General features: G+C 40.2%; 1 protein-coding gene across 3 annotated transcripts in view; it reads left to right on the plus strand.

Annotated features, from left to right (window-relative positions):
• SIDT1 (SID1 transmembrane family member 1) overlaps window positions 1-26,381 on the plus strand; it is a 99,679-nt gene that overhangs the window by 33,620 nt on the left and 39,678 nt on the right. For all 3 annotated transcript variants that reach the window (XM_046659910.1, XM_046659911.1, XM_046659912.1), the window contains exons 2-9: window positions 2,464-2,585; window positions 3,614-3,784; window positions 14,065-14,110; window positions 16,779-16,880; window positions 17,498-17,581; window positions 18,876-18,963; window positions 20,146-20,217; window positions 20,638-20,731. In XM_046659910.1, the coding sequence (XP_046515866.1) occupies window positions 2,464-2,585; window positions 3,614-3,784; window positions 14,065-14,110; window positions 16,779-16,880; window positions 17,498-17,581; window positions 18,876-18,963; window positions 20,146-20,217; window positions 20,638-20,731 (779 nt within the window). The remainder of the gene's footprint in view (window positions 1-2,463; window positions 2,586-3,613; window positions 3,785-14,064; window positions 14,111-16,778; window positions 16,881-17,497; window positions 17,582-18,875; window positions 18,964-20,145; window positions 20,218-20,637; window positions 20,732-26,381) is intronic.

Raw genomic sequence — 26,381 nt, forward strand, 5'->3', positions numbered from 1 at the left:
ATCTTTTCTTTTTTCTAGTAAAAATAAGTCACGTACCCATGCCTTATAAAATTAGCCCTAACCCTCAACTCAGGGCAGCAGCAGGAGCTCTGACTGCCTGTGGGTCCTGTCCCCACGCACCAGCTCTGCCTGCCCATGGGTCCTGTCCCCATGCCAGCGGGGGCAGCAGCAGCTGCTCTGCCTGCCCATGGGTCCTGTCCCCGTGCTATTCCACACTACTCTCTAAATAAAAAGAGCACTACTGCCAGATCTTGAGAGTCCAAGAAATCTTTCTTTCAACCCCTCGGCTCACCGACCCCGCATCAATTAACTCAGTCTCCACCTCCTGTCCCCTTCCCGGAGGATAGGGTGTGGAGCTGAAAGTTCCAAGCTTCTAATCCTGGCTTGGTCTTTCTGGTGACCAGCTTCCATTCTAAAGCTATCCAGGAGCCCACCAAGAGTCTCCTCAAATTTTGTACCCCAATTTTTTTTTTAAAAACTGGAAAAAAAACCCCACCATTTTTGAAACAAATGAAGATGTTCAAACACTGTGGATATCGAATAATTTTAAATAATTATTAATTTCATTAACTGTGATAATGGTAATGTGTTGATGTTAAAAAGAGGAGGCTTTATCTCCTAAAGATATATATGGATTGAACTATTTACAGAAAAAATGATATTGTCTTTAGAGTTTACTTTAAAATAGTCAAGTAAGACTGTGTGTGTGAAATAGAAGGTATAAATGAATAAAGTGGTACATTTGTTAATAATTATCAAAGCTGGATGATGAGTACATGAAGATTCATTATACCATTCTCATTACTTTGGGGTAAATCTGAAAATTCCCAGAACTACTGGAGGCCTTTTCACAGGAGAACACAAAGATGAAACTGGCATTGGAGCGGGCATACCCTGGGGATTAGAAGAGTGGATAAGGTGCTGTCAATGAGGGTCACTGTGAGAAAGGACTGGACTATGAGAATGTCATTGGGGCTGGAAGGGAGGCTCTGGGTGTGGAGAGTGTGAAGGAGAGAGAATTATCAGAGTTGACGACCTGTTGACTGAGGAAGATACAGAATCAGGAGTCAAGGATGACTCTCAAGTTTGAGGCGTGATGAATGGCTACCTGGTGAAGCCGTTCGACAAGCAAAGGAATTCAGAAGAAATTCAAGTCAGGGGTGAAGGGAGTGATAGGTTCCATCGCAGACAGGTTGAGTTTAGGTGCCTGTGGATCATCCAGAGCTGTAGAAAGAGATCTGCACCAGAGATAGGGTTTCGGCAATTTTCAGCTGGAGCATAATTTCCATGGAAACTTGTAGAGTGTGGGCATGAAAAAATGCTCCCTTCCTGAGCAAGCACTTCTTATCAAATTAGTAAATTACTTTGGACTGTGTTAACATTAAAAAAGCAAAGTGGCTTAATCAAGGAGAATAATATAAGAGAACCAAATGGTAACGTGTGCTATCCATGCTATTCTGTTTCCTCTCAGCTTCTGTTTTGAACATGTGATGGATCTCCAGAGTTCAACTGCAAGAATTTCCTGTTCATTTCTTCCCCTAATAAGAGAGTTTTCAAAAGAACAATAAGGCTTTAATTCATTGGCGGGGGTGGGAGGGAATCTCATATGAAAGGTCAAATTTTACTTTTTCTTTTTTTTACCTTGCTTTTTTCTATTTTGCTCTTTGCATGTTGTCTACGGTATTATAAAAACTGAAGGAAAGCACCAAAACCATCTAGATCCACGGCCACAGTTCAATCTCCTGTCTTTAAAACAGTCATGATAGTATTAAATCCTTGGGTTGACATGTATATTCAGAAGGAGCCATGGAGCTGCTGCTATAAAAAAGCATTTTGTGTCAGCTTGATGTAGGCCTTGGAGCAGGACAAAGAGAGGATTCCTCAGCCCCAACGGACCTGTGGCTGGAGGAGCATCAGGCCGTCTGCTAGGCTTTCATAAAACATGGCAAGAGCATTTTGGTTTGAAGCACAGAATGTTTCTCTAAACTGAAATTAAAGTTTGTCAGCAATTGAGGCGTTTGTAGGTCTTTTTCTCTTCTTTTTAAGATATTTTTATCTTTAGTGTTTTGATTCAAATAAGAAGAGAAGCACATCAGTGTCTTTCTTTTTCTGTTCTGGCCTTATTCTCAAAATCTTGTGTTGACTGCCCAGTCCAAACTCCTCAGCCTGCCTTGAAGCCTCCGTAACTTGGCTTTCCCAAGACCACTTCAATCAGAATTTCGGTGGGCTGGACCCAGGCGTCAGTTTTTAAAAATCTCCCCCGGTGATTTCAGCGTGTGATCAAGGTTGAGACCCACTGTGCTTACAACATAAATGAGGAAAAGACAGCTGGGGCCTTCGGATTATCTATGGTCAGAAGCAAATGTGAGAAATTCAAGTTTTTCAGAGCTTCAGATGGCAGCTATGATGTCTGTGCGTGTGCATGTGTGATTTGCAGTACTTCTCTCTCTGTCCTGCTCACAGGTCATCGCCGTGCGGGTGTATGTGAACAGCTCCTCGGAGAACCTCGATTACCCAGTCCTCGTTGTGGTTCGCCAACAGAAAGAGGTGCTGTCCTGGCAGGTTCCTCTGCTCTTCCAAGGACTGTAAGTGGATCTTTCCCAGACAACTTCACTACATTTGGTTTCTTTCAATGTCCTAGACCTTAATTGGTTTTTTCCCTAGTGAGAGATCAGACATTTGAAATGTTGACATATTATGCATGCTAGGTGCAAACAGTGGTCATGGTGCATACCCTGACTGTTCAGCTCTGTTTAATTTCCATCCTCTTGGAAGTTCAGATAAGCACTCTGCCTAGATTTGTAACACCTGGAAGAACTTCTAGCATTTTAATTCTATCCAGAACGTTCTGTAGCTCTAGGTCGGTTAGTGGAGCATCCACTGAGGACAAGACTAGGCCCAGCAGTCCACTTAAATGAGCAACACCTCCGCTATACTTCAAAATGCCTACCGAGTGTGCATTCTTCATTTCATAATATTTATTGAGCACTACTAAGTGCTAGATACTAGGGAACCGCAATGGGAAGAAAAACAAAACCATCAAAGTCCCTGCCCTCAGGGAGTTTCTATTTTCGCAGGGAGTACTCTATAAGGCACTGTAGCACTGACAACAAAAACCCAGGAGGCATTCAGGCGTGGGCACATAATCTGGTGCTAAATCATTTTTAGAGGTTGAGGAATTTAGGGATTGAAATACTGACTCTGATAGTCTTGACTTGGACTCTGGGACTTTTTATGTCCCATTTAACAAAAGCTTAAAGCGTGGAAAAATGGAATCAACTGGTTGTTTTATCAAGACAGTTTCCCCTTCAAAATCTGATATTTTTTCCTCATTGAATTAGGAGGATGGTTTAGTGTAATGTAGACATGGCTGAGTGAACTGGCCAGCCCTGAACAGTCCTCACATCCCTGTTATTATGTCACACAACCCTATGCTAAAAACACTAGCTCTGAAATCACTATCAATAGGTCCAGTCTGAAATTCAAAACTGAAATTTTTAATGACTTGAAATCAAGTTCGGGGAGAGGTGAAATGAGACAGGCTGCCTTCCCTGCCGGTTCACTGAATCTCGTTCTTGTTCTTGCTGGGTTTCCCCTCCATTGACTGCTACAGGTATCAGAGGAGATACAACTACCAGGAAGTGAGCCGCACCTTATGTCCCTCAGAAGCCACCAACGAAACAGGACCGCTGGAGCAGCTGATGTTTGTAGACGTAGCCTCCATGGCACCCCTGGGTGCCCACTACAAACTGCTGGTTACCGAGATCAAGCACTTCCAGCTGCAGTAAGCAGGACTCCTTGTGGCCCTTCTCTGTTCATCTGCTCTTCCTGTGCTGTGCATGCTCCACGCAACTTCCCCCTTCCAGATCGTCACTCAGGAAGGAGATTATCCACTTGGCTTATTATCTCAGCACCTTCTGAACTCTCCTGCTGGCAGCAGGGCCTTATATTTTCTGTGCCACAGAAAGGTGGAAGTGCAGAACAGAAGTGCTGTGACCTCACCAGTGTATCTGTTCCGGGGGTCTCTGGGAGGGCCCTGTCCTGCCTGTAGTCCAGGCCAGAGGCACTGGCGACTGCGTTCTTTTGTATTACTCACCAGTGCCACTCTCCTGAAGGAAGTTTTGTTTTTGTTTGAAGGAAAACCTGAAGCTGTTTTTCCTATCCTTGTTGCTCTTCCAGTTTTCTCCTTCCAGGTTAGGAATGTAGCAAGGTAGAAAATAATATGTAATGCAGCTTTGTCCTTTGCAAGAACTAATGACCATTTCCTCCTCCTCCTTGCACGACCATCCTTTGAAGCCAAATCAGTTGGGATATATCATCTCAAATTGTTTATATCAGACCTGGAGTATAATAAGTGCAGTTGGGGGCATTGTCTCCAAGGGATCTGCTCTCTCCCAGAGGTTACTCTTATAAAATATTGTGTAAATCTGTGTGAAAGTTTAAGCAGAAATCCTAAAGTTATTCCTTAATAAGACCATAAACTTCTGTTTTACCCTACTCTAAACTCAAGGCTTCTCAAGGGTTCAAACCATTTCCTCTCTTCTCAGTGTTTTAAATAAATTTTAAAAGAAAATATTGTTAAGTTTGTTACATTAGAATTAGAAATTGTACCTATCAGATGGCATCATTAAGAGAACAAAAAGACAAGCCATAGACTAGGAGAATATATTTCCAACACACATAACTGACAAAGGGCTCATATGCAGAATATATAAAGAACTCCTACAAATCAATAAGAAAAACAGGCAAGTTCTTGACTACTATTCTCACTATCACCCACCCTTCTGTGGGCTCTGGCTTCTTATGGGCAAGAATCTTGGAGCCTGTGAGTCTGGGCACTGCTCAGGGTGGGGACTGGTACACAGGTGTGTACGAGTCTGTGTGCCAACAGATCAAGACTCAGCTTCACTAGAGCAAATATGTTTTCTGAGGCAAAAAGTGAGGAAATCTCAGGAGCAGAAACTATACTTGAGAAAACATCCTGTGACCTGGACTTCTCTCCAGAACTTTGAGACAGAGACAGAAGAGTCTCAGAAGGGGAATCCATGTTTATATTTACCCAATGAAATGGGTAAATATATCCAATAAATGGACTCAGATATGCCAAGTAAAAGACTAAGAATGTCAAATGGGATTTAGAAAAAAGAAAACTAAATATATGTTTCTTACAAGAGTATAACCTTAAATAAAAGAACATATAAATGTTGTAAATAAAAAGATAGTAAAAGAAATACCATACCGTCACTAACCAAAAGAAAGTTGGTATAGTATATCAATAGTATACAAGATAGTTCTGAGTGCAAGAAGCATTATTAGAGATAGAGGATATTTCATATTTCTTAAAGAATCATTTGCTACCAAGACACAAATTTAAACTCTAAATTTGTATGCACTTAGTATCATCACTTCAAAATATACAAAGCAAGAATTGCAGAATGAAAAGGACAACAGGACAAATCCACAACATTTGTGGGTGACTTCTCTATAGCTGAAAGAATAAGAATAAGAACAAGACCAAAAATTTTAAATACATGTGCTGTATACAGTAAATAAGTAGAACAGGCATTGACAAACTATGGCTCATAGGGTGGCCACTGTTTTAGGTAAATAAAGTTTTTTGGAACACAGCCCTGTCCGTTCATTTACATGTTGTCTATGGCAGCTTTCGTGCTACAGTGGCAAAGTTGAGAAGTTGAGACAGAGACATTATGGCCTGCAAGCCTAAAATATTTACTGTCTGGCCCTTTAAGAAAAAGTTGGCCAACACCTGATATGAAAGCAGATCAACATTATTAACAAACTTGAACTAATTAATATATTTAGAAAACTGCATCTCAAAATTGATAGAATGCCTAATCTTTCCAAGTTCATATGCAGCATTTACCAAAATTGCCAAACTCTAATGCATATCTTGATAAATTTCCAAGGACTGAAATGCTGTATATGGACTTCAGATAGAAATCAACTTCAAAATGATATCTAGAAAATCCCCAAATGTTTGGAAATTAAGTAGTCTACTTCTAAACAAATATGAGTCAAAGAAGAAATCACAAGGAAAATAATTAGAAAATATTTTGAACAAATGATATGGAAATATGACATATCCAAACTTCTGGGATGCAACTAAAGCACCGCTTAGAGGAAAACGTATAGCTTTAAATGGATATATTGGAAAAGAAAAATGGCTGCAAATCAGTGTGTTAAGCATTCATTTTAAGAAGTTAGAAAAAGAAATGAAAATAAAACTCAAGGAAAGTAAAAGAAATTAAAATAGCACAAAGCAATGAAATAGAAAACAAATCAACAATGGACAAAATGAACCAAACCACAAGTCAATTATTCGAAATGACTAGTATTATTTTTACTCTTGTTTTTTAAAAAATGAAAAAGACAGGCAAGCCCATTAAAAAAAAAATAGGCAAGGGGGCCGGCCCCGTGGCCGAGTGGTTAAGTTCACGTGCTCTGCTTTAGCGGCCCAGGGATTTGCCGGTTTGGATCCTGGGCACAGACATGGCACTGCTCATCAGGCCATGCTGAGACGGTGTCCCACATAGCACAACCAGAGTCACTCACAACTAGAATATACAACTATGTACTGGGGGGCTTTGGGGAGAAGAAGAAGAAGGAAAAAAAAGAAGATTGGCAACAGATCTTAGCTCAGATGTCAATCTTTAAAAACAAAAAATAGGCAAGAGGCTTGAACAGATACTTCACCAAAGAAGCTATTCAAATGCTCCCAAAACACAACCTCCTTCTCTATCATAAATGCAAATTAAAATGATGATGAGATTCCACTATAACTACCAAATTGCTGTAATTTGAAAGGACTGACAATGAATGCAGTTCCACTGCTAGCTGTATACCCAGCACCTACATATGTAATTGTAGTATTCATTCAACGGAATACTACACAACAGTAAAAATGGACAAACTGTTACTACACCTAACAACATAGATAAATCTCACAAACACAATGTTGAGCAACAGAAGCCAGACAAAAAGTGCACATACTGTTTGATTCCATTTATATAAAGTTTAAAAACAGGCAGAACTATTCGATAATGTTAAAAGTCAGGAAAATGGTATCTTTGGGGAGAAAAGGGAAAATACATAGTTATGTTTACCTGGTGAGAATTCATTTGGATGTATACTTATGACTTGTGCACTTTTCTGTATGTTTGTTATATTCCAATGAAAAGATTAATTTTTTAAAAGTCAGAATATGTATTTAAAAATAGTATATATTACTTTTTTACAGCTTATTTTTCTGATCAGAATGTTCTGTTCTATTATAAAGCTCCCCTTAAATTTTCTAAGGCAGTTTGTAAAGAAGTCTGTAGCCAATGGAATTACTAATAGGAATCAAATATTTGTCTTGGTCTTCTCAATACCCCTTGACAGTGCTATACTCATAGAGACAGATGGACAGATACATGAATGAATGGAATGAAGGATGGAGAAGTAGTCACAGCATTGTTTTTCCAAGTTCCTCCATTAATTTCGTTGTAGAAAAAGGTGACATGATAATTTCAAGAACAAAGAATGACACTCCTCCCCACCACACACACACAAAAAAAAGGCAGGAAAAAATTCTCTGGTGGATAAGATCCCCCCAGATCAATTAAGCGAGAGTCCTAGGAGGAAGATTTGAGCATTAGTGTATATTTTCTAGAGTTTCCTAGACGATTCTAACGTGTAGCCGGAGTTAAGAACCACTACACTTAAGCAATTTCTAAATATGGTGCTTACGTTTGTTTTAACAGTTAAATCTATTTATGACGTTAAGCAATATGGGAATTCATGGTTATACCTTTGAAGGAGGCGGCAGCACATTATTTGAACAGGGTGCGGTTTGAACTTTGGAGAAGCCTTGCCTTCACTGTTTGGTTTCTGTGTCTTTGACCTGTCACTGTCACTTGGTGACAGTGTACTTAAATTCTAGGGCCATTTTCTGTGAGGCTAATTAGACCCTTTGGAGAAATGAATTCTGTGAAACTGAAGTCATAAGGTCACAACTCTGTGTAAGTGTTAATGAATGATGTGTGTGCTGGGGAAACTGCAAATCTGTTCCCTCACATTGTTTTCTGTTTCCACCCCTTACAATGTGACCTGACCTCAGCAACCAGACATCCAGATCATTTCAATGCACGCAGTTACCAGGGCTTTTATGAGAATAAGATAAGCCTGAGAAGAGATGGTAACTGAGATATATGTGTCTCTTCCTCCCTGGCTCTGGGTTGTCCCACACCAGCCTTGCTGGTGACCCAGAAATCCAGAGGATGATGGTAATGAGTAGGAGCTGAGAATGGTGGTAAGATCGGGACTCTAGGTATTGAGAGAAACACTGAAGAATTAACTCAGAATTCCTAACATTGTAGTTTCTGTTGTATGTTTTTGAGTGGCAGATTAGAAGATACATGAAATATGTTCTAGGAATTTTTTTTCCAGAATCATAAATTTTAGGAATGGAAAGATCTTTGGAAATTGAATCCATTCACCTCATTTTTACAGATGAGAAAACTGATGCTCAGAGAGCTCAAGTAATTTGTCCAAACTCACAGAGCTAGAAGAGGATAAAATCAAGACTAGATTCTACTTCTGACTCCCAATTCTGAGCTCTTCCCACTATAACATGCTATTCCTACTTTCTGTTTAAAAATGTCCTCCCAATTTTTATTTTCTCCCAAAATATGTTTCTCAATTCCAGGAAGCATTTATTTCTTTAAATTTAGCTTTAAAAATAAAATTCTGCCCTAAAGCATTGCTCACTGGCATCTAACTCTCCCCCACCCACCTCCACTTAGCTTTACCAGCACTCATTTTCCCAAACTCCAGCGCCCTGGTGTCAATGTTGCAGAGTGTGAAGTTGCAGACAGGGAAGAGCAGGAGGCTGTAGCAGCGGGCAGCCGCCTGATCATGGGGTAGAAGGAGATTGGAAAAGTTCTTAAAAATTTTAGGCATTGTCTAAATTATGATAGTTGCGTGGAGAATGGATTTGAGGGGGATAAGACTGGATGTGGAGAAATTAGAAGGCTGATGCAGTAATCAAGATAAATAATGAGATAAATTGAAGAATGAAAGTGATGAAGGTGAAATTGACAAAACTCGATTGGATATGAGCAGTAAGAGAAATGGGAGAGTCAAGGATGACCGTCTAACACGTAGATGGTAGTGCCATTAAGAGAAAAGGAGAATTTTGAGGAGAGAGGGAAGAGATGATAAGTTCACTTTGGGCCATGTTGAACCTGAAGTGCAGATGGCCAGTGGAGTGTTGGATATATACCTGTATGATGCCCAGGAGAGAGGACTGAGTTACAGACAGCAGACTGAGTAGAAGCGCTTCAGAAGGCTGGTCCGCATGGTGCCCAAGGCACAGTTACAGGAAATAGGGCGGAAGACCAGGCGGGACCCAATCCTCCATCTCTGAGATCTTGTACGCTGCACCAGGGAGCTCAGACTTCACCTTTCAGGTTATGGGAGCCACTAAAGGATTTTAAGTAACAGAATAACATGAGCAGATCTGATGTTTAGAGGTGACTTTAGTGGCAGTGTGGAAGATGAACTGGAGAGAGGAGAGGGGAGAGGCAAATAGTCAAAGGTAAAGTTATTTGGATAGAGAAGGATAAAAAATGGTTAGGGCCTGATCATGTATTATGGCAGCAGCAAAGTTTAAGGGAGAAACAGAGTCAAGTAATACATGTGGGGATACTTCGCAAATTCGAAAAATACATGTAGCAGAATCAAAAATATAGTCCTACAGGAGTGCTTGCAGCCTTCAACCCTCCTCTAGCCCTCTAACAGGGGACCTTGAATCTTTGTTTTGAGACAGAGTTTTGAGTGAGCTAGCTTAGCTACCAGGCTGTGAAAAGTGGTCAATTTTTTGAGGAAATGGATGAGTGAAGAGGCTTTTAGACTATTTTCCCATGTGTCACACTATGTAATCACCCTTTGGTATTTAGGGGTAGATGACAGTAATGACTTACATTACTTTCCAATTTTTTTCTTATTAGATGCTATATTGGGCAAAGGTGGCTTCAGGTCAGAGCAGGTGCCAGGGGTACTTTTACGCTAAAAGAATCAGTGAGACTTGGTGACCAGTCAAATGCAGAAGTTGACAAAAAGGGAAGAGACCAAGATGACTCTGACATTGATGTCAGAAGTCTAGTGAGGTTTACTGACAAAGAGAGCAGTGGGTCAGGATCAGGACAATAATGGTACCTTCCATTTTGATTGTGTGGAGTTTGAGGGACAGTCAAGTGCAGAAGGCCAGCAGATAACTACTCTTCTGTGGCTGGCGCTCAGCAGAGAGCCTGGGCTGGACGGGGAGACTTGAGATTCACTGGCATTTTTGTGGGTTTGGGGGACAACTGAAGATACACATAATTGGGATTTTCATGGCAATTGAATACAATATTTATATATATAAATGTATGTGGCCTAGGAAAACGAGGAGATCAAGAACAGGACCGTGGGTTACATTCTCATGTAAGGGATGGTCTGAGAAACGGGGCCTATCAAAAGAAGCTGAGAAGGCATAGCCAGGTGTGTGGGAGGAAACCCAGGAAGGTGGGTGCCACAGAGCCCAAGGGAGGAAAGAATGTCAAGACAGAGGGAGTGGTTGTCGGTGTCAGATGTCAGAGAGAGATAAAGTTGAGGATTAAGTCACGGGATTTAGCAGTTAGGAGGTGACTGTTACCCTTAGCAAAGGCAACTTCCGAGGGATGGTGGGAAAAGACTCCTGACAGCAGTAGGGAGAGGAAAGAGAGAATGAGAGATGAGAGCAGAAGGTCTGTGAAGGAGAGAGAGGATATAGAATGACATCAAAGGAGGGAAATACATTGAAAAGGGAGGAATTTTATTGGGGCGTTTTTGTTTGTTATTTATTTTGAAAATGGTTGCAAATAGAGTGTATTTATAAACCAAGGGGTAGAAAGGCAGATAATTTATAAGAGAGTTGAATTTCGGAGCAGCGAAATCTCAGAGAAGGGAAGAAAGGATAGGACTTAGCGCATGCGCAGAGTTTATACTTAGACCAGAGCAATGAGGCGATGGGTTACCGGGACAAGAGGGTGGGTAGAAGGGTGAGGATTCATGAATGGTGTTCATGACAGATGGCAGTAAGGCGATAACAGGGAATGCTGTTCTGAAGTCCATAGTACAAATGAATAATAGGGTATGATTTCCTTCAACAAACAAGTGGAGGTTTTGACCGCCCCCTGTGCTCTGGGCTAGGGGCTTGTATCACAAGATGAGTAAGGTGTCATGAATCTCACAGTCCTCTCTGGTACTCACCTCAAAAATGACTTGGCTTTTGTCCCTGCTTCTCTTCCCACTTATCCTTTCTTCCCATCCCCTTTTTGTTTTTCTTCTGTTTGATTACTCCGTATGTGTTTCTCCTTTCTCTACCTTGGGGCCCCTCTTCTCTTCTTCTGTCTCCCTATCTGCACATCCACCTCTCTTGACTTCATCTGTTCGTTTTCTCTTCCTCTCTCCCTCAAACTAGCCAAAACAAGGAAACAAAGTCCGTTTTTAGTTTTTCTTATTTATTGAATAAACATTTGTTTCCTGTGTTTAATTTTTTAAAGACAAATAAGTTGGAAATTTTATACTTTTTTTTTTTGAGGAAGATTAGCCCTGAGCTAACATCTGCTGCCAATCCTCCTCTTTTTGCTGAGGAAGATTAGCCCTGAGCTCACATCCGTGCCCATCTTCCTCTACTTTATATGTGGGATGCCTACCACAGCATGGCCTGCCAAGTGATGCCACATCCGCACTCGGGATCTGAACGAGCGAACCCTGGGCCGCCAAAGCAGAACGTGCACACTTAACCACTGCGCCACCAGGCTGGCCCTCTACTGCTTTTTTTAAAACTAAACGTGTATGTGAGTCTTAATTCGCTATGTTCTATTGGTGAATGACCCTTGATAAAATAAACCTTCCCCACCTCTGTCAGGGCCTATGGGGAAGGAAGCACTAAGTTTCATTTGTAACAGACACAATGTTTATTTTGCACACACTGTTGACTCTATGAGAAAGAGAGGACTTAATGTGATAGTCTAAAGAAAACAATATGTTTTCAAAGTTTGTAAGTGTTGTGCTAGTAAAGAAAACATAAAGAACAAGGTTAAAAAAAACCCAGAAAATTCATATTGATGTCCATACACTCAATGTTACAGTTGGAATTTATATGAGAGGGGAGAAATAAAAAACAAATTTCAGGCCAAAGAAAATTGGTTGCTTCTGGAAATTTCATGCTTTCTGTTGCTAGCCAAGAAAATCAGTGTCCTTTTCATTCCCCTGACCTGGCAACGAACAGGATTGAAGGCCCCATGTTGCCCTGGTAACAGCAGATGACACTCCCCACACTGCTGAGAGGGTGTTGCCCAGCCACACACAGCACCGCAGGGCCTGCCTCTGGCTGTGGGATCTCAGGAGCACACACACAACAGGGTTTGACACTGACTTTAGCTTCTTTAGGTGACTTAAGGCCACAAGTTTTCAACTGTGCTTTAACAGAGCCAAACCCTGACACTGATGGATGATTTCTGTTGAGAGCGGACATGTAAAAATTACATCCATTACTAAATTCTGAACCTAGTCCACCAACAGCCTAAATTGTTGGTCATTACCTTCAGAAATAGTGCTCAAATTTTATGACTTCTAAACAACACCTCCAATTATAAACTTCTTGCTTAAATGTCCTGACATGCCCTTTCCAAAGGAGTTTTTAATACAAATTTTTTAAACTGCTTAACTTTTATAAAAGGAAAATTAGGAGTGGAGAGAAAGACCCTTTAGAGAGCACCAGAGGATGAAGCTGGGGAGAGACCAGAGAAGAAGTTCAGGTTCAGGGTCCCAGAAATGCAGCCACATTGGAAGGGTGGGGGCATGCCATTCCCAGGTGTGGACCTTGAGAGCACAGTGGGCTTATATGAATGATCTTCACAGCTACAGATGAGGCATGAGCCAGAAGGAGCATAAGAGTCCTTAGAAACCCATAGAGAAGACCACATTTGTCTTTGTGTTTTCCAGCCTCTGGCTGTTTCACGTGTGTTCATTCCAGACAGCACTCTGCGCTGCAAATCGATGCTCCCTGCACGCTCCTCACACTGTCCTTTCCTCAGTGCTGGGTCGTGCTGTCTTTCACAGAAGGATAAAAACATCTAATAAATAATTCACAGTAAATTACTAATTGGAGAAAAAAATAACTTATTTTGTTCTTTTGGTGGTATTTGCATTTTAATGGAGGCCCTTAGAAGGCAGTGCCTAACCCAAAGAGGACACAGTCTTGGAGAAGAATTTCAGCTGGTGTGGCAGGCAACTGGGGAGGTGCTTGGGGGCAGGAAGAGCATACTCCTGTCCCTAAGGACCCTCCCATGGTGATTATCTATTCACCATGTTTTTTAAAAAATGATCTTTTGCCATGGATACATCAAAATTATTTTGAGGGCCAACCTCAATGGCCTAGCAGTTAAGTTTAGCGTGCTCCACTGCAGTGGCCTGTGTTCGGTTCCCAGGCATGGAACTACACCACTCATCTGTCAGTGGCTGTGCTGTGGCAGTGACTCACATTAAAAAAAAAAATAGAGGAAGATTGGCAATAGATATAAGCTCAGGGCAAATCTTCCTCAGCAAAACAAACAAACAAACAAACAAACATTTTGATTTGTTACCTACAATATCCAAAAGGACCTCAAACTTTCTTTTCCTCTCTTTTAGCCCACTTCTGACAACTAAACCCTGTAACATCTTAAGTGAATCCAAAGGCAAAAGTGTCTACAAAAGTAAACAAAGTACTTACTTTTATAGGTGTGACTTCATGGGTATACAAAGACATAAAATTGATCCCCTCCCCAATTTGATCATTCTTGAAAACTGAAATCACCAAGTCCCCATGCAGTTTACTTTGTCAGTTTGATGGAACTGGAACTCCCTTCACAAAGGGAAAGGCTCTCCTTGCGTCTAGTTCAAGATGGTTTTCTTATAAATAAATATTTTTTACATGCTAACTTATGCTTTTCTCTCTCTTTTCCTCCTTTCTGCTCTCCCACTTACATTTCTCAGGACGAATGTTGCCTTTCACTTCACCGCCAGCCCCTCTCAACCTCAGGTAAGTGAAGGACTCCAAGGTTATCCTGAGTCTACCTGTAGGTGTCACCCAAAGAAACCATGGTAACAGGTAGAGTCAGCACGTGGTGTTGACCTGGATCTTTCACAACTTGAGATATATTTGTATTTTTGGACTGTGGCTCATGTTACTGGGATTTTGGACACAGCATGTATTTAACCTTATCACCTTAATTGGTGTGAAGTGGGAGGCATGACATTAGTTTGTAGGTGTTTGTTGGCTCAACTTTCATTTAACAAATCGTGTGCCTACTATGTACCAAGTACAGTTTTAGACTGTACCAGGTGCTGAGGATAGAAGGATGAAGAAGAGAGATGAGCCACTTCTGCCCTCATGGACCTTATAATCGGGATGGAAGTGGGGGAACAGGGAGTGGAAAGCCAACTCTATAAACAGATACACAAATATTTAATTGATCTGCAAATACAATAAAAATAAGACAGATATTAATTTTTAGTGTTATGTGTGGAATAAGTTAGTTTCTCCTGTCATAAAGAGAGAACAGGGGCACTGGCCTGCTGGCGTAGTAGTTAAGTTTGCATGCTCCACTTAGGCAGCCCAGGGTTTGCAGGTTCAGATCCCAGGCATGGACCTACACACTGCTCATCAAGCCATGGTGTGGCAGCGTCCCACATACAAAACATGCCCTTAACATTTATTGGCCACTTAATTCGTGAAATATTTGAAAGCACTGGTTGCTAGGTGCAATGGGAGATATCTAGAAAGGGAGGAAAAAACTTGTACTCCAACTACAGAAAGAGGCCAGTCTCACAGTCCTGTGCAGAGCTAGAATAAATATGATATACTGAATGTCATAATGCACTTCCAGTTTGTAGACTAAAAATGGCTTCCTTTTATTTTAAAAAATTATGTAAATATTAAAGCCTAAGTATTTTGTATATAAACCCCAAACTAGAGTAAATAGAATAAACTAATAAAGCAAAATGCAAATTCTTTGATATCTATGAAAGTCTTACTTTATTATTAACTGTTCCCATTTTAGCCTTCAACTGTAGGAAAGATTTCCTATTCCTATAAACTCACCCAAACTATTGCACATTCTCCGACAACCTTCACTGTCACTGTATACCTCTATTCTTGTAGATAGAAGTGGATTACAAAAAATTGGGCAGGTAATCAGGACCCTAGATGATGATTTTTGGACTAAATTTCAGCCATTGCTTTGGGTACTTGTCATTTGCTTCTTTCTGGAAAATGTAGATTATCAAGGCTAGGGTCAAAAACATTTATTTGGGGTTTATGGTAATTTAAAGATAGGGAAGGTTGATAACATTTTGGCATATAGGTAAGGCTTCAGTAGATATCTACTGCTTGCACAAAACCAGCTCCTGTAATATATAGGAGTTTATATGATGATCATTATTGCTAACAGTAGTCATAGCAATGCTCTTGAGCTTCAAAGTCGGGATCCCCTAAGAACCAAAAACACCTCTTGGGAATCCCAGAGTATTCACCTGTGGAAGAGCCATATTTCATGTATTTGAATCAAACTCCAAAATGAAAGCGCAAAAGGAAGTGGGTTCTTGGGAGTGTTGCCATCTGTTACAAGGCGTGAACAGACTTCCAAACAGCAGCGTTAAGGACACTCCTTAATCTTGAGGTTATTTTTTCCCCATCAGAAGGCTTTGGATTATTGAAAACCATCCTATTTTTATTGCTCTGGTTCTCAGAATAAGGTTAGTCAAGACGATGTTGGAATACAAAATTAAGTTTTAACGTGTTTTGCCTGTCCCTTAAAGTGATAGCTTTATTAGAGTCCTAAGATATAGGGGGTTGTTTTTGTCAGTTTCCTCAAAATCTTAATCATGTGTTTCATGTCAAGCTTCTCAACCAGTTACCATATTTATAATTATTGGGCAAAAGTCCCTTTTCTTCATTATTAGCAATATGTTTAAAACTTAGAGTTAATAAATTTTTCTGGTAGATCCATAGTCTAAGTAGGTAAATGGTGTAAACTTTTTGTATTATAAATGTTTCCTGATTCTGATGATATTTGAGATATACTTTTAAAGATGTCTCAGCATGCCCTAAATTGTGAACATATTTCAGGGGGTCAGCTGGAGGGCTTGGGGTTTGAATCTAAATGTCATCTCACCATATTCCATCCAGGAAGTAGATTCTTTAGCAAAACATCTACAGGAAGGGTGGATCTAGTGCTAATTCTTGCCTATGGGAAGATGCTTAAGATTCTTGAAGAACAAGCTTGTCTGCTTTTTAAGATGGAGCTTCATATTTCAAACTGAGTACACAGAAGTAAACCTTTTCTCATGTTACATCCCACATATCCCTAATTCAAAGGGTTGGAGGGGTCTTCTTAAGTAGAAAGTGGAATGAAGTTTAGCAAAGTTTAGTTGAGAAAGAAATACCGTAGAAAATGGAACGGCAACATTGCATGAAATGGCTGCTTGGTCTTGTTGCCTAGTACCTAGCACAGGGCTCTCTCTCTGCATGGAGCAGTTGCTCAATATGTATGAGATAAATGGCTGACTGAATTAATGGAGTTTTACATCTGACCTGTGTGCCTAATATTAGAGGAAACAATCCTATTCATGTGAAAATAGTTTTGAGTTTGTAACTCTAAACATTTCTTAATATTTATGAATCATGTCTTTCTTTTTCTTATTCTCAGTATTTTCTATACAAATTCCCTGAAGATGTGGACTCAGTTATCATTAAAGTCGAGTCTGAAATGGCTTATCCATGTTCTGTTGTCTCAGTCCAGAATGTCATGGTGAGTTTTAATAACTTGTCAACCTTCCAATGTGGACCATTATGTTGTCCCAGGAGAAATCAAAGAGAAGGGTGGGGACCATGTCAGCCTCTTACTATGTCTCCTGCAAAACTGCTAAATAATGAAAACAGTGTCTCGTGCACACAACTGGGCAGTCTGTCTTTGGAGACACTGATTTGGGGAGATAGAGAATAGTTGACTCGTCACCAAAATAGAAGAAGGAAGGGCGAGAGGATCATGACAAAGAACAAGGAAGACCAAGTTGTGGGCTGCACAAGAAAAATAGAAATCTACCATTTGTTTTACGTTTTTTAATTTTTATTATAACATTAGGCCCTTTCTGTCTCATAAGGTGCTAACAAAAAATGAGAAAGGTGTGACATACTTTAAAACAATCTTTTCAGTTCTCTTTGATTTAAAGTGGTCTTTATATCAAAGCAACTTTAGAGGACAAGACACCAAGTTATAGGAAAACTGTTTCATGACTGTTCTAGGGGGAAACTTCTCATGGTTTCCGGCTTAGTAAGGAACCTCCTCCTCTGTGACCCAGGGGGTGTGTGGTACGTGTAGTGTGACTTTAGTGATGCTTTCTTTTTTATCCCTCATGCGCGTTACAGTGCCCAGTGTATGATCTCGATGACAATGTGGAGTTTAATGGTGTCTATCAGTCCATGACCAAGAAAGCTGCCATCACACTACAGGTGAGACATTACTTCTCTGGTCACCATTGTCAATGACAATGCACAGTTGACAGTCGGGTTACCAGTGGACCAGCATCCCAAAGGGAATGGTCATTCACTGTGTACCTTGAACCTCTTTCCTTTCTGATTGGTTTTAAAACAAAGATAGCTGTTCTTGAACCAAAGCCTGGGTGATGGTGGACAATGCTACTCTGCCAGGTGCCCCACTCCCCTTGGGGAACTGTGGGACATAGATCTGACAGATTGCTTAGAGAGGTAAGGTCAGATTATAGTCTGCTCCTTGGAGGATGCCAATTTAGGGTAAAGTTTACCTGATCCATTTACAACAATTAAACATATTCTAATAATTTATACCAATAACAGTAACCAAAAGAGGCCTTCAACTCTGGACGGAATGGATAGGTTCAGAGGAATATGGACCCCATTGGTACAGCAGTTTGCCCTTTGGCATTTAATTTTACCATTAAATCATTTCAATGGTAATTTTATAGTTAAAGTGTACACTCATCAGGTCACTAAATTTTCAAGGAGATTCTGTCCCTGCCTTCAGGTGGTACTTACTTGAGGTACCTACAATTTGATCTGTTCTTAGGTGAAGTGAAACTGTTGTTGAATAACAAGCAAAGGAGGAGGAGAGGTTAATTATAATGTAGGTATCAGACCTGAAAACTCCTATCAGTCAGGCTTTAACCTTCCAGTGCCTCAGATTTGATATCCCAAATATCCGCTCTCATTCATTCTTGGGTAAGGCGACGGGACACGTAGAAGCACACGTGCAGAAGGTCAAAGTCAGGACTGTAACTCAGGTCTCCTCACTTGAGTCTTTGCCTCCTTGACCTAAATTAGTTACTTAACAGCTGACTGTGTGACTTTTAGGAAAGTCATTTAGCATTAGATTTTTAAATAATAAAAACTTAATATAGCAAACTTAAATCTGCTCTAAAAAATAAAGTTTAATGATTTAAAAAAACAATATACAATATTAATTGTTAAACGTAGGCTGTTGACATATTCTTTACGTGGGGCCTATTACAGTTCTAAGCACTCAAGTGGACACAAGATAGATTGAAATTAGAATAGTGTATCTATCGCTTTAATTCCTTGGATGTAACAATTATTTTATTGTGGATAATCTGGAGAAGATCGTGGGTATGTGAAAGTCCTCTCTGGGGCGGGGTGAACTTTACTTTTCTTCTCTTTCCTCTTTCTTTCTGGCCCCACCCCCACTGCCATGGACTTTCTCCCTTCTTTCTATCTTTCCTGCCTGGTTATAAGATTGTTATATCTTATGCAGAAAAAGGATTTTCCAGGAGAGCAGTTCTTCGTAGTATTTGTGATAAAGCCTGAAGATTATGCCTGTGGAGGATCTTTCTTCATCCAGGGTAAGTGATAGTGAGGAATACTTGGCTACTTAGAAAAACCTAATGAAATGGAAGGGAAGCCAAAAGATCCCATTGGCCCCTTATGACCACCTCCAGTAGCCACTAAGTGACCGTCATCAGCAGTGACTTGCAAGGCAGTCTGAGAGACTTGAGAAAAATTAAAGGGAAGAAGATGATAGATCTAAAGATATTACTGATACCACAAAATGTCACTTAGTGCATTGCCTCTTCTGAAAGTCTTATGCTCCCTCAGACCATGTGAGGTCTATTTACTCAGTTGGCCTTTTATGCAGCAAATACTTGCTATTATAAAGTAATGATTTTGTACAACAGATCAAGGTCCATTTTCTAAGATCGGTTTGGTAGCCAGCAGTAGTGGAGCCACTTATATTTGTCAGTAGTCATCATTTCCACAAGGACGTACAAGGAAAATTCAGTTCTCAATTCCAGTTGCCAAAATTATATCTTGCAAGACGGTAAGAAAGCAAAGTGGGACAACTTATCCTAATGACGGGTTGTGTGAGCTCTTAGGCGTAATACAAATGGTTATGGGTAACTACCCACGGAGTACCTTGGGAATGGAATAGGCTGTTGATTGAAAATACAGTCGCCCAGCAGCTGATGAGCTATATAAGATCAACACAGAGGGTGTTTACTGTTGAGTGTAACATGGTTCCCTTTGTATTTAGGTGAAATTTCTGCTTGTGTATTCTTTAATCTCTTAATCACAGAGCTCTAGAGTTTTGCCAGTGTCCAATGTTCTTTGGTAGAACACGAGTCCTTTGATGACTATATAAGAAAACACAAATTCTCCCTGGCTAGAAAAATGCAAAGCAAAAGACGAGGTAGCTTTCTATTTTTGCAGTTGTTTTCTTCCAATGTCTGTGGCATGTTGAGCCATGTGGATATCAGAGGAAGGTCAAGCCTTCTTCATTCAAGAAGGGAGGCTGCAGTCTCATTTGTGTCAGTTAGTGTTATCAAAATGCACTGGCAAAGGCCAGATTGAAAGTTGAACCAAAATGGGTACTAGGTGGTTGCAGGTTTAGGGTTAGGCCTTCCTCTAGTTCTTACTAAAAAAAATTCAGCAACCAGAGTTAATTCTGGACAGTTTTTGAACAAAAGTTCACATGAGAGGCCAAGAACCAAGTATCTGATCCATTGTGTCTTTTTCTTTTTTACCAGAAAAGGAGAACCAGACCTGGAATCTACAGCGAACAAAGAACATTAAAGTGACCATCGTTCCATCCGTTAAAAGTCAGTATTGGCTCTAGGATTCGGTGGAGAGATTCCCATGTCAGGAAGTCAATCACATAACTCAACGTTGATGTCATCTTTTCCAATAAACATCATAAGAAAACTAAATGTTTACCTTAGAGATAGAAGAGAGAATCAAAGCATTTTTTTAAATCTCTTCCAGAAAGAAAGAGAACTCAATTATGAAGTCGTATACAGGAAGTCCTTCCCAGCTTCCACTGGGAAGTCATCACTGTGAAAGGCAGCCATTTGTGGATAATGTCTGGGTCACCTCCAGTAGCTTTGCTGCTTTGAATGGAAATATCTTAGAGGACTAAAGAATGGGTGTGATGGAGATGGGCCCTTGAAGCTGTCTTGCCCCAAACATATTTCTCTTTTCTCCGGAGGACATCCTGACCAAAGTTGTTTCTCTTCCCTCAGAATCCGTGTATGTGAGAGTCAGTGTTCTCACTTTCTTCACCTTCTTCGCCTTCTATGTGGGATACCTGGTTTTCGCATGTGTTCATTATATCAGGTAGGTCAAGAGTTTCAAGAAATCTTAATCCTCTTTGCCTATCTCTGCTTAGTGATTAGAGCATTAGGCCCTAGAGCCATACTGACTGGATTCAAATCTGCCTCAGCCACTAACTGTGTGACGTTGGGCAAGTTACTTAATTCTCTGTGCTCTAGTTTCCTCATCTGTAAAATGAGCTAATAATTAACTTCATAGAATAGTATAACTGCAGTGTTTATGTTGATGTCCTACATAGACTAAGTGCCGGTAGAGGTTTGTTGATTTTCCTAGTTAATGAAAACTCAACAGAAAGACAGCTTAGGTATTTTTTAGACCAGAAAATACTCACTATGAATCTTATGGAAATGATGAATTCTTCCTAACATGGAGATTTAGAAACAGCTTTAAACATTCCATCAAAAAGTAAAATTAATGCCTACAATAAATCTTGAGGTAAAATAAATATGAGGGCAATATACTAGGTGCTTTCTTGCTGTTGTAGAATCACTTTTCTAGTAAAATGTCCCTGGAGAGAAAAAAGGGAGATAATCATGCTGTAATTTGATCAAAGAAAATTCCCTTCCCAAGAGTTTGGAGCCCCTAATAAAAGGAGCTCCAGTCTTCCTAGCAGACCTGAACTTTGAGAATGCTGTTCTTTGTGGTGGTCTCTGTGAAACAACTACGAAAGAATGGCAGGAGGTTTACAATATGTAAAGAACACCTAAAGAAAACAAACCAGCATCAAGTTTTCAGACTACTGAGCACGAATAACTTCAGCTGTAGTAAAACCTCACGGCTACCCCGGTGATCCAACCATCTTGCAATATAGGCCTATCTCTGTGACAAAAATAACTCCCTTCTGTGACCTGTGTGAAGCTTTACTGTTGAGAAACTGGCTTCAAAGACCTTGGGACTATCACTGGCCACATCTGGGACAATTTGGGGACCAAAATAATTAAGGAGAATAATGAATTATAAACCATTGAGAAAAATAGAAATTCATGAGTCCATATTGATAAAGAGCGAAGGAAAGAAGGAAGGAAGGAAGGACGGACCTAAATAGCTGCAGATATACGTCCACTGAGTTCAACAAAGTTACTAAAACAGGTACACATTGGAGAAAGGAGGCCTTAGCAAAGACTGACAGCAGAAGCGAGGACTCTTGCCTACAGAAGAATGCCAAAAGCTGACAGCAAATGTGGAAGGAGGGCTGGAACTGGAAAAGCATCATTTTGCATAGATCGGGTTAAGAATCTTCAATGAATACTAAAACTAGGAGGAAATCTGAGGATGATCAGGATATTTGCATAGACTGAAAGTGTATCCCCACAAATTGCTTAGTAGTTGAAGGGAAAAAGATTTAACTATGCAGTGGAGAAATCAGATAGGCTTGACTGGGTGATCAAAATTAATATGACCAAGGGGAAGATGGACATTGTGTGCCTCCAGATGTGACAATCTGAGAAGGACACAACATCATGTATGCAGTCTCCCAGCCAGAAATGCATATTTTGAATATAATCATAAGGAAAAATTAGACAACTCAAAATGACAAACATTCTATTAAAATGTGTCACAATAGACAAAGAAAGGCTGTGGAAAAGTTCCAGAATGAAGGAGACTAAAGAGATGTGGCAACTAAAGACAATACCTGATCTCAGACTGGATCTTTCACTAGAAGAAAAATATGCAATAAAGGATATTATTGGGTCGATAGCAAAATTGTAATATAGACAGTAGTTTTAGATGAGTATCACATCAGTGTTAAGTTTGCTGAATTTGATAGCTATACGGTGGTTATGTAAGAGAATATCTTTATTATTTGGAAATATTTAGGCATGAATATACGTGACGTATGCAACTTATTTTCAAATGATTCAGAAAGAAATTTTTATATATACATATGAGTATGAATGTGTGTGTACATATATATACACACACATATAGACAGAGAATGATAAAGCAAATGGGGTAATATGCTGACAAGTGAATCTAGGTAAAGGGTATCTAGGTGTTATATTTTCTATTCTTATTCTTACAACTTCTCTGTAAGTTTGAAGTTACAGTAGTTCCGCCTTATCCATGGTTTCACTTTGGTTGCAGTTACCCATGGTCAACCATGGTCCAAAAATATATACGATAAGGTATTTTGAGAGAAAGAGAAAGAGACCACATTCAAATAACTTTTATTACTGTATATCGTTATAATTATTCTATTTTATTATTAGTTATTATTGTTAATCTCTTACTGTGCCTAATTTATAAGTTAAACTTTATCATAGGTGTATATGTATAACAAATACATAGTCTATATTGGGTTCAGTACTGTCCATGGTTTTAGGCATCCACTGGGGGTCTTGGAACGTATCCCCTGCGGATAAGGGGACACCACCAAATTTTCAAATAAAAAGTTAAAAACAAAAACCCCAGTCTGCAGGCAAGTATTATCCCTGGAAAGTATATACACTAATTGATCATCAGCTCGGTTGATTTAGCAGATCATATTCACTAACATTTAACAGTCCCTGCTCTGTGCTAGGCTCTGGGTGGAGCCCTCTAAGCAGACTGTTTCAGCTAATGCCCCACAACCATGGCTACTAGTATTGTCACCATCTGACGGTTAAGGAAATGGAGGCATAGAAAAGGTAAGGAATTTGACCAAGAATTCACAGCCAGTAAATGAAGAAGCTGGGACGTGAACTCAGGCAGCCTGGCTCCAGAGCCCTGGCTCTTAAGCAGGCTGGTCAAGATGAATCTGGAGTCAAGATGGTCAAGGCGTGTGAGAGAGGACAGGAGGCCACACCAAAAGCCTGGCACTCCAGCATGGATTTGATTGAAAAAGAGTCCAAATTTTGACTCGGATAAGCTCCAACACCATCAAAAAAGTTCCTCTCTTCTGCCTCTCAGGAAGACTGTCTCTACTCCTGATGCTTTAGATTTTAGAAAATAGGACGTCACCTGTTTAGTTAGATAGCATGCGTAATCAACATATAAACAAAAAATCAAATTGATCGCTGGATATCCATCTCTCTAAAGTTGTTATTCAGCCTACTGAAGTGAGTACAGGTTTTGAAAGTCATCGTATAAGGCTCTGTTGAAATCTCTCACTGCCAGATTATTTTGCTACAGTCAATTGCACAAGCATAGATTCTGTCCAAATATAGACAAACTGAAAATAGGGTCCTGGAGACATAAGAACTATTTGGCATTCTAAACAGGGGACTAGACTGAGGGAAAATGCCAGCAGAATTCTTCCTTCATTGAACTAATCAGAAATAAAGTTTTCTCCATAACCAAATGAAGCCAGTCCTGAAGCATAGTGCCATTTGCTTGATGAGTCCCCTGAACCTGTTATTAACGCATGTGGGGCTTGCAGTACACGCTATGAGATCAGGATGGAAACATTGATAAGAGTCACGGCCCCCTCCCTCAGCGAGCTAAGAATCCAGCGTGTTTTTATGCCTTATTGGCTTGAACCTAAACACCATCCCCTCCCATCCCCAGCTGCAATCCATTCAATAAGTATTTAGGGAGCCCCCACAGTGAATGCACAGGCCCTGGACCAAGCACTGCACACATGTTCTCTTAGTCATTCCTTTCCACCACCCTGCCAGGCATTGAGTTCAAACTTGTATTAGTTATCTACTGCCACAATAATGCTGCATAAAAATCGACCATAAAAGCTCCAATGGCATACAGCAATAAATATTCAAGTTTGCTCACAAATCTGTGGTTCAGCTGGATGATTCTGCTAATCAGGACTGGGCTCAGAGAGCTCAGCTGAGTGCCGTCATAGAATGCAATCAGCTGCCAGGTCAGCCAGGAGCTGGCTCTTCTAGACCAGCCTTCAGCTGCATTTGGCCTCTCACCCTCCAGCAGGCTAGCCCTGGTTTATTGTATCTCCAAGAGAGACAGCAGAAGAGTGTGAGGCCTCCTTAAGACTTAGGACATTCAGGAGTGGCACGATATCACTCCACCCTCCTTCTATTGATTAAAATAAGTCATGAGGCCAGTCTAGATTCAAGAGGTAACAATGTAGAGCCCCCCGTTAGATTGAATGAGCTGGATGCAAGACAAGGTGTAGCCATTTTGCAACCAATCTGACCTGGTTCTCATTTACTATTTTTCCCTTATTGTATACTGCCTGCCTCACCGAGCTTTGTCAATCATTTAACTCCTTTAATGAAGAATTTTATCAGCTCCAAAACCTAGGGCAAGTGTGGGTAAAGCCTGCTAATGCAAACACACAATCCAAACACATCATCTTTTATGAGTCCATATAATTGCTTGCCAGTCAATATCACTCAAATTGTGGATAAAATTTCACTAAAGCTTCATTTGCCAGCCAGAACAGTCAGGCCAAATTGTAACTGCTTCCTTAATGATATGCCTTCTTCATCTGACAAATAGTTAGTCATCATTTCCTATGCACTGGGGCCCTGTCCTACAGCTTAGGGGTGAATAAGACAGTCTAGATCCCTGCTCTAATAACGCTTACATTGTAAGAGAAGAAACATATAAGTAGGCCAGCAGTTAATAAAGAAAATAATTTCAGCTAGTGACAGGAGGAGAATAAACACAGTGGTGTGATGGAGAATGATTGGCTTGGGGAAGCTACTTTAGATTTTATTTGTTCAGCAGGGAAGACCTCTCAGAACCAAGACCTGAATAACAAGAAGGAGCTGCATGTGAGGATCTGGGGAGGGGGCGGCCCAGGCAGAGAACAAAAGCAAAAGTCCTGAGGCAGGGATGAGTTTGCATGTCTAGGAACAAAAGAGGTGTGAAGAGAAGTTCTTCCACCAAACATACCAAGATCTGGAGTGAGCAACTTTTAGAGTCCCAACCTGGAAGTAAATGAGAGCATGCACCAAAGCCCAAACACATCTAGTCCCAACTTTCCCCCCTCCCACCACCTCCTCCCCAGCCTTACATCCAAAAGTAAAGCTCATTTAGGGGGAAGAGAGTAATTCACATTGTAATTTTTGATAGACATTCCCAAATAGTATATCTGGTTTTTTAAATAATAGCTTTATTGAGATATAATTCACAGACTATAAAATTCACCCTTTGAAATTATACAGTTCAGTGGTTTTTAGTATATTCACAGTTGCACAACCATCACTATGATCTAATTGTCCTCACCTCCAAAAAGAAACTCTGAGTTCACCGAGATTACAGAATAAAAGATCAATATACAAAAATCAATTGTATTTCTATACACTAGCAGTGAACAATCCAGACATGAAGTTCAGAAAACAATTCCATTTACAATAGTGTCAAAAATGATAAAATACCTAAGAATAAATTTAACAAACTAAATATGACTTATACATTGAAAACTGCAAAACATCCTTGAAAGAAATTAACGAAGATCTAAATAAATGGAAAGATATCCCATGTTCATGGATTGGAAGACTTAATATTGTTAAAATGGTGTAGTAGACAGAATAATGGCCCCTAAAAATATCCATGTACTAATATCCAGAACCTGTGAATATGTTACTTTACGTGGCAAGAGAGATTTTGCAAATGTGATAAAGTTATGGAGATTATCCTGCATTATCTGTGTGGATGTAATGTAACCACAAGGGTCCTTATAAGAGGGAGGTAAGAGGGTCAAAGGCAGAAGAAGGAGATATGTTGATGGAAACCAAGGTTGGAGTGATGCACT

This window comes from Equus quagga, chromosome 4 (assembly GCF_021613505.1).
Source record: "Equus quagga isolate Etosha38 chromosome 4, UCLA_HA_Equagga_1.0, whole genome shotgun sequence".
NCBI lineage: Eukaryota > Metazoa > Chordata > Mammalia > Perissodactyla > Equidae > Equus > Equus quagga.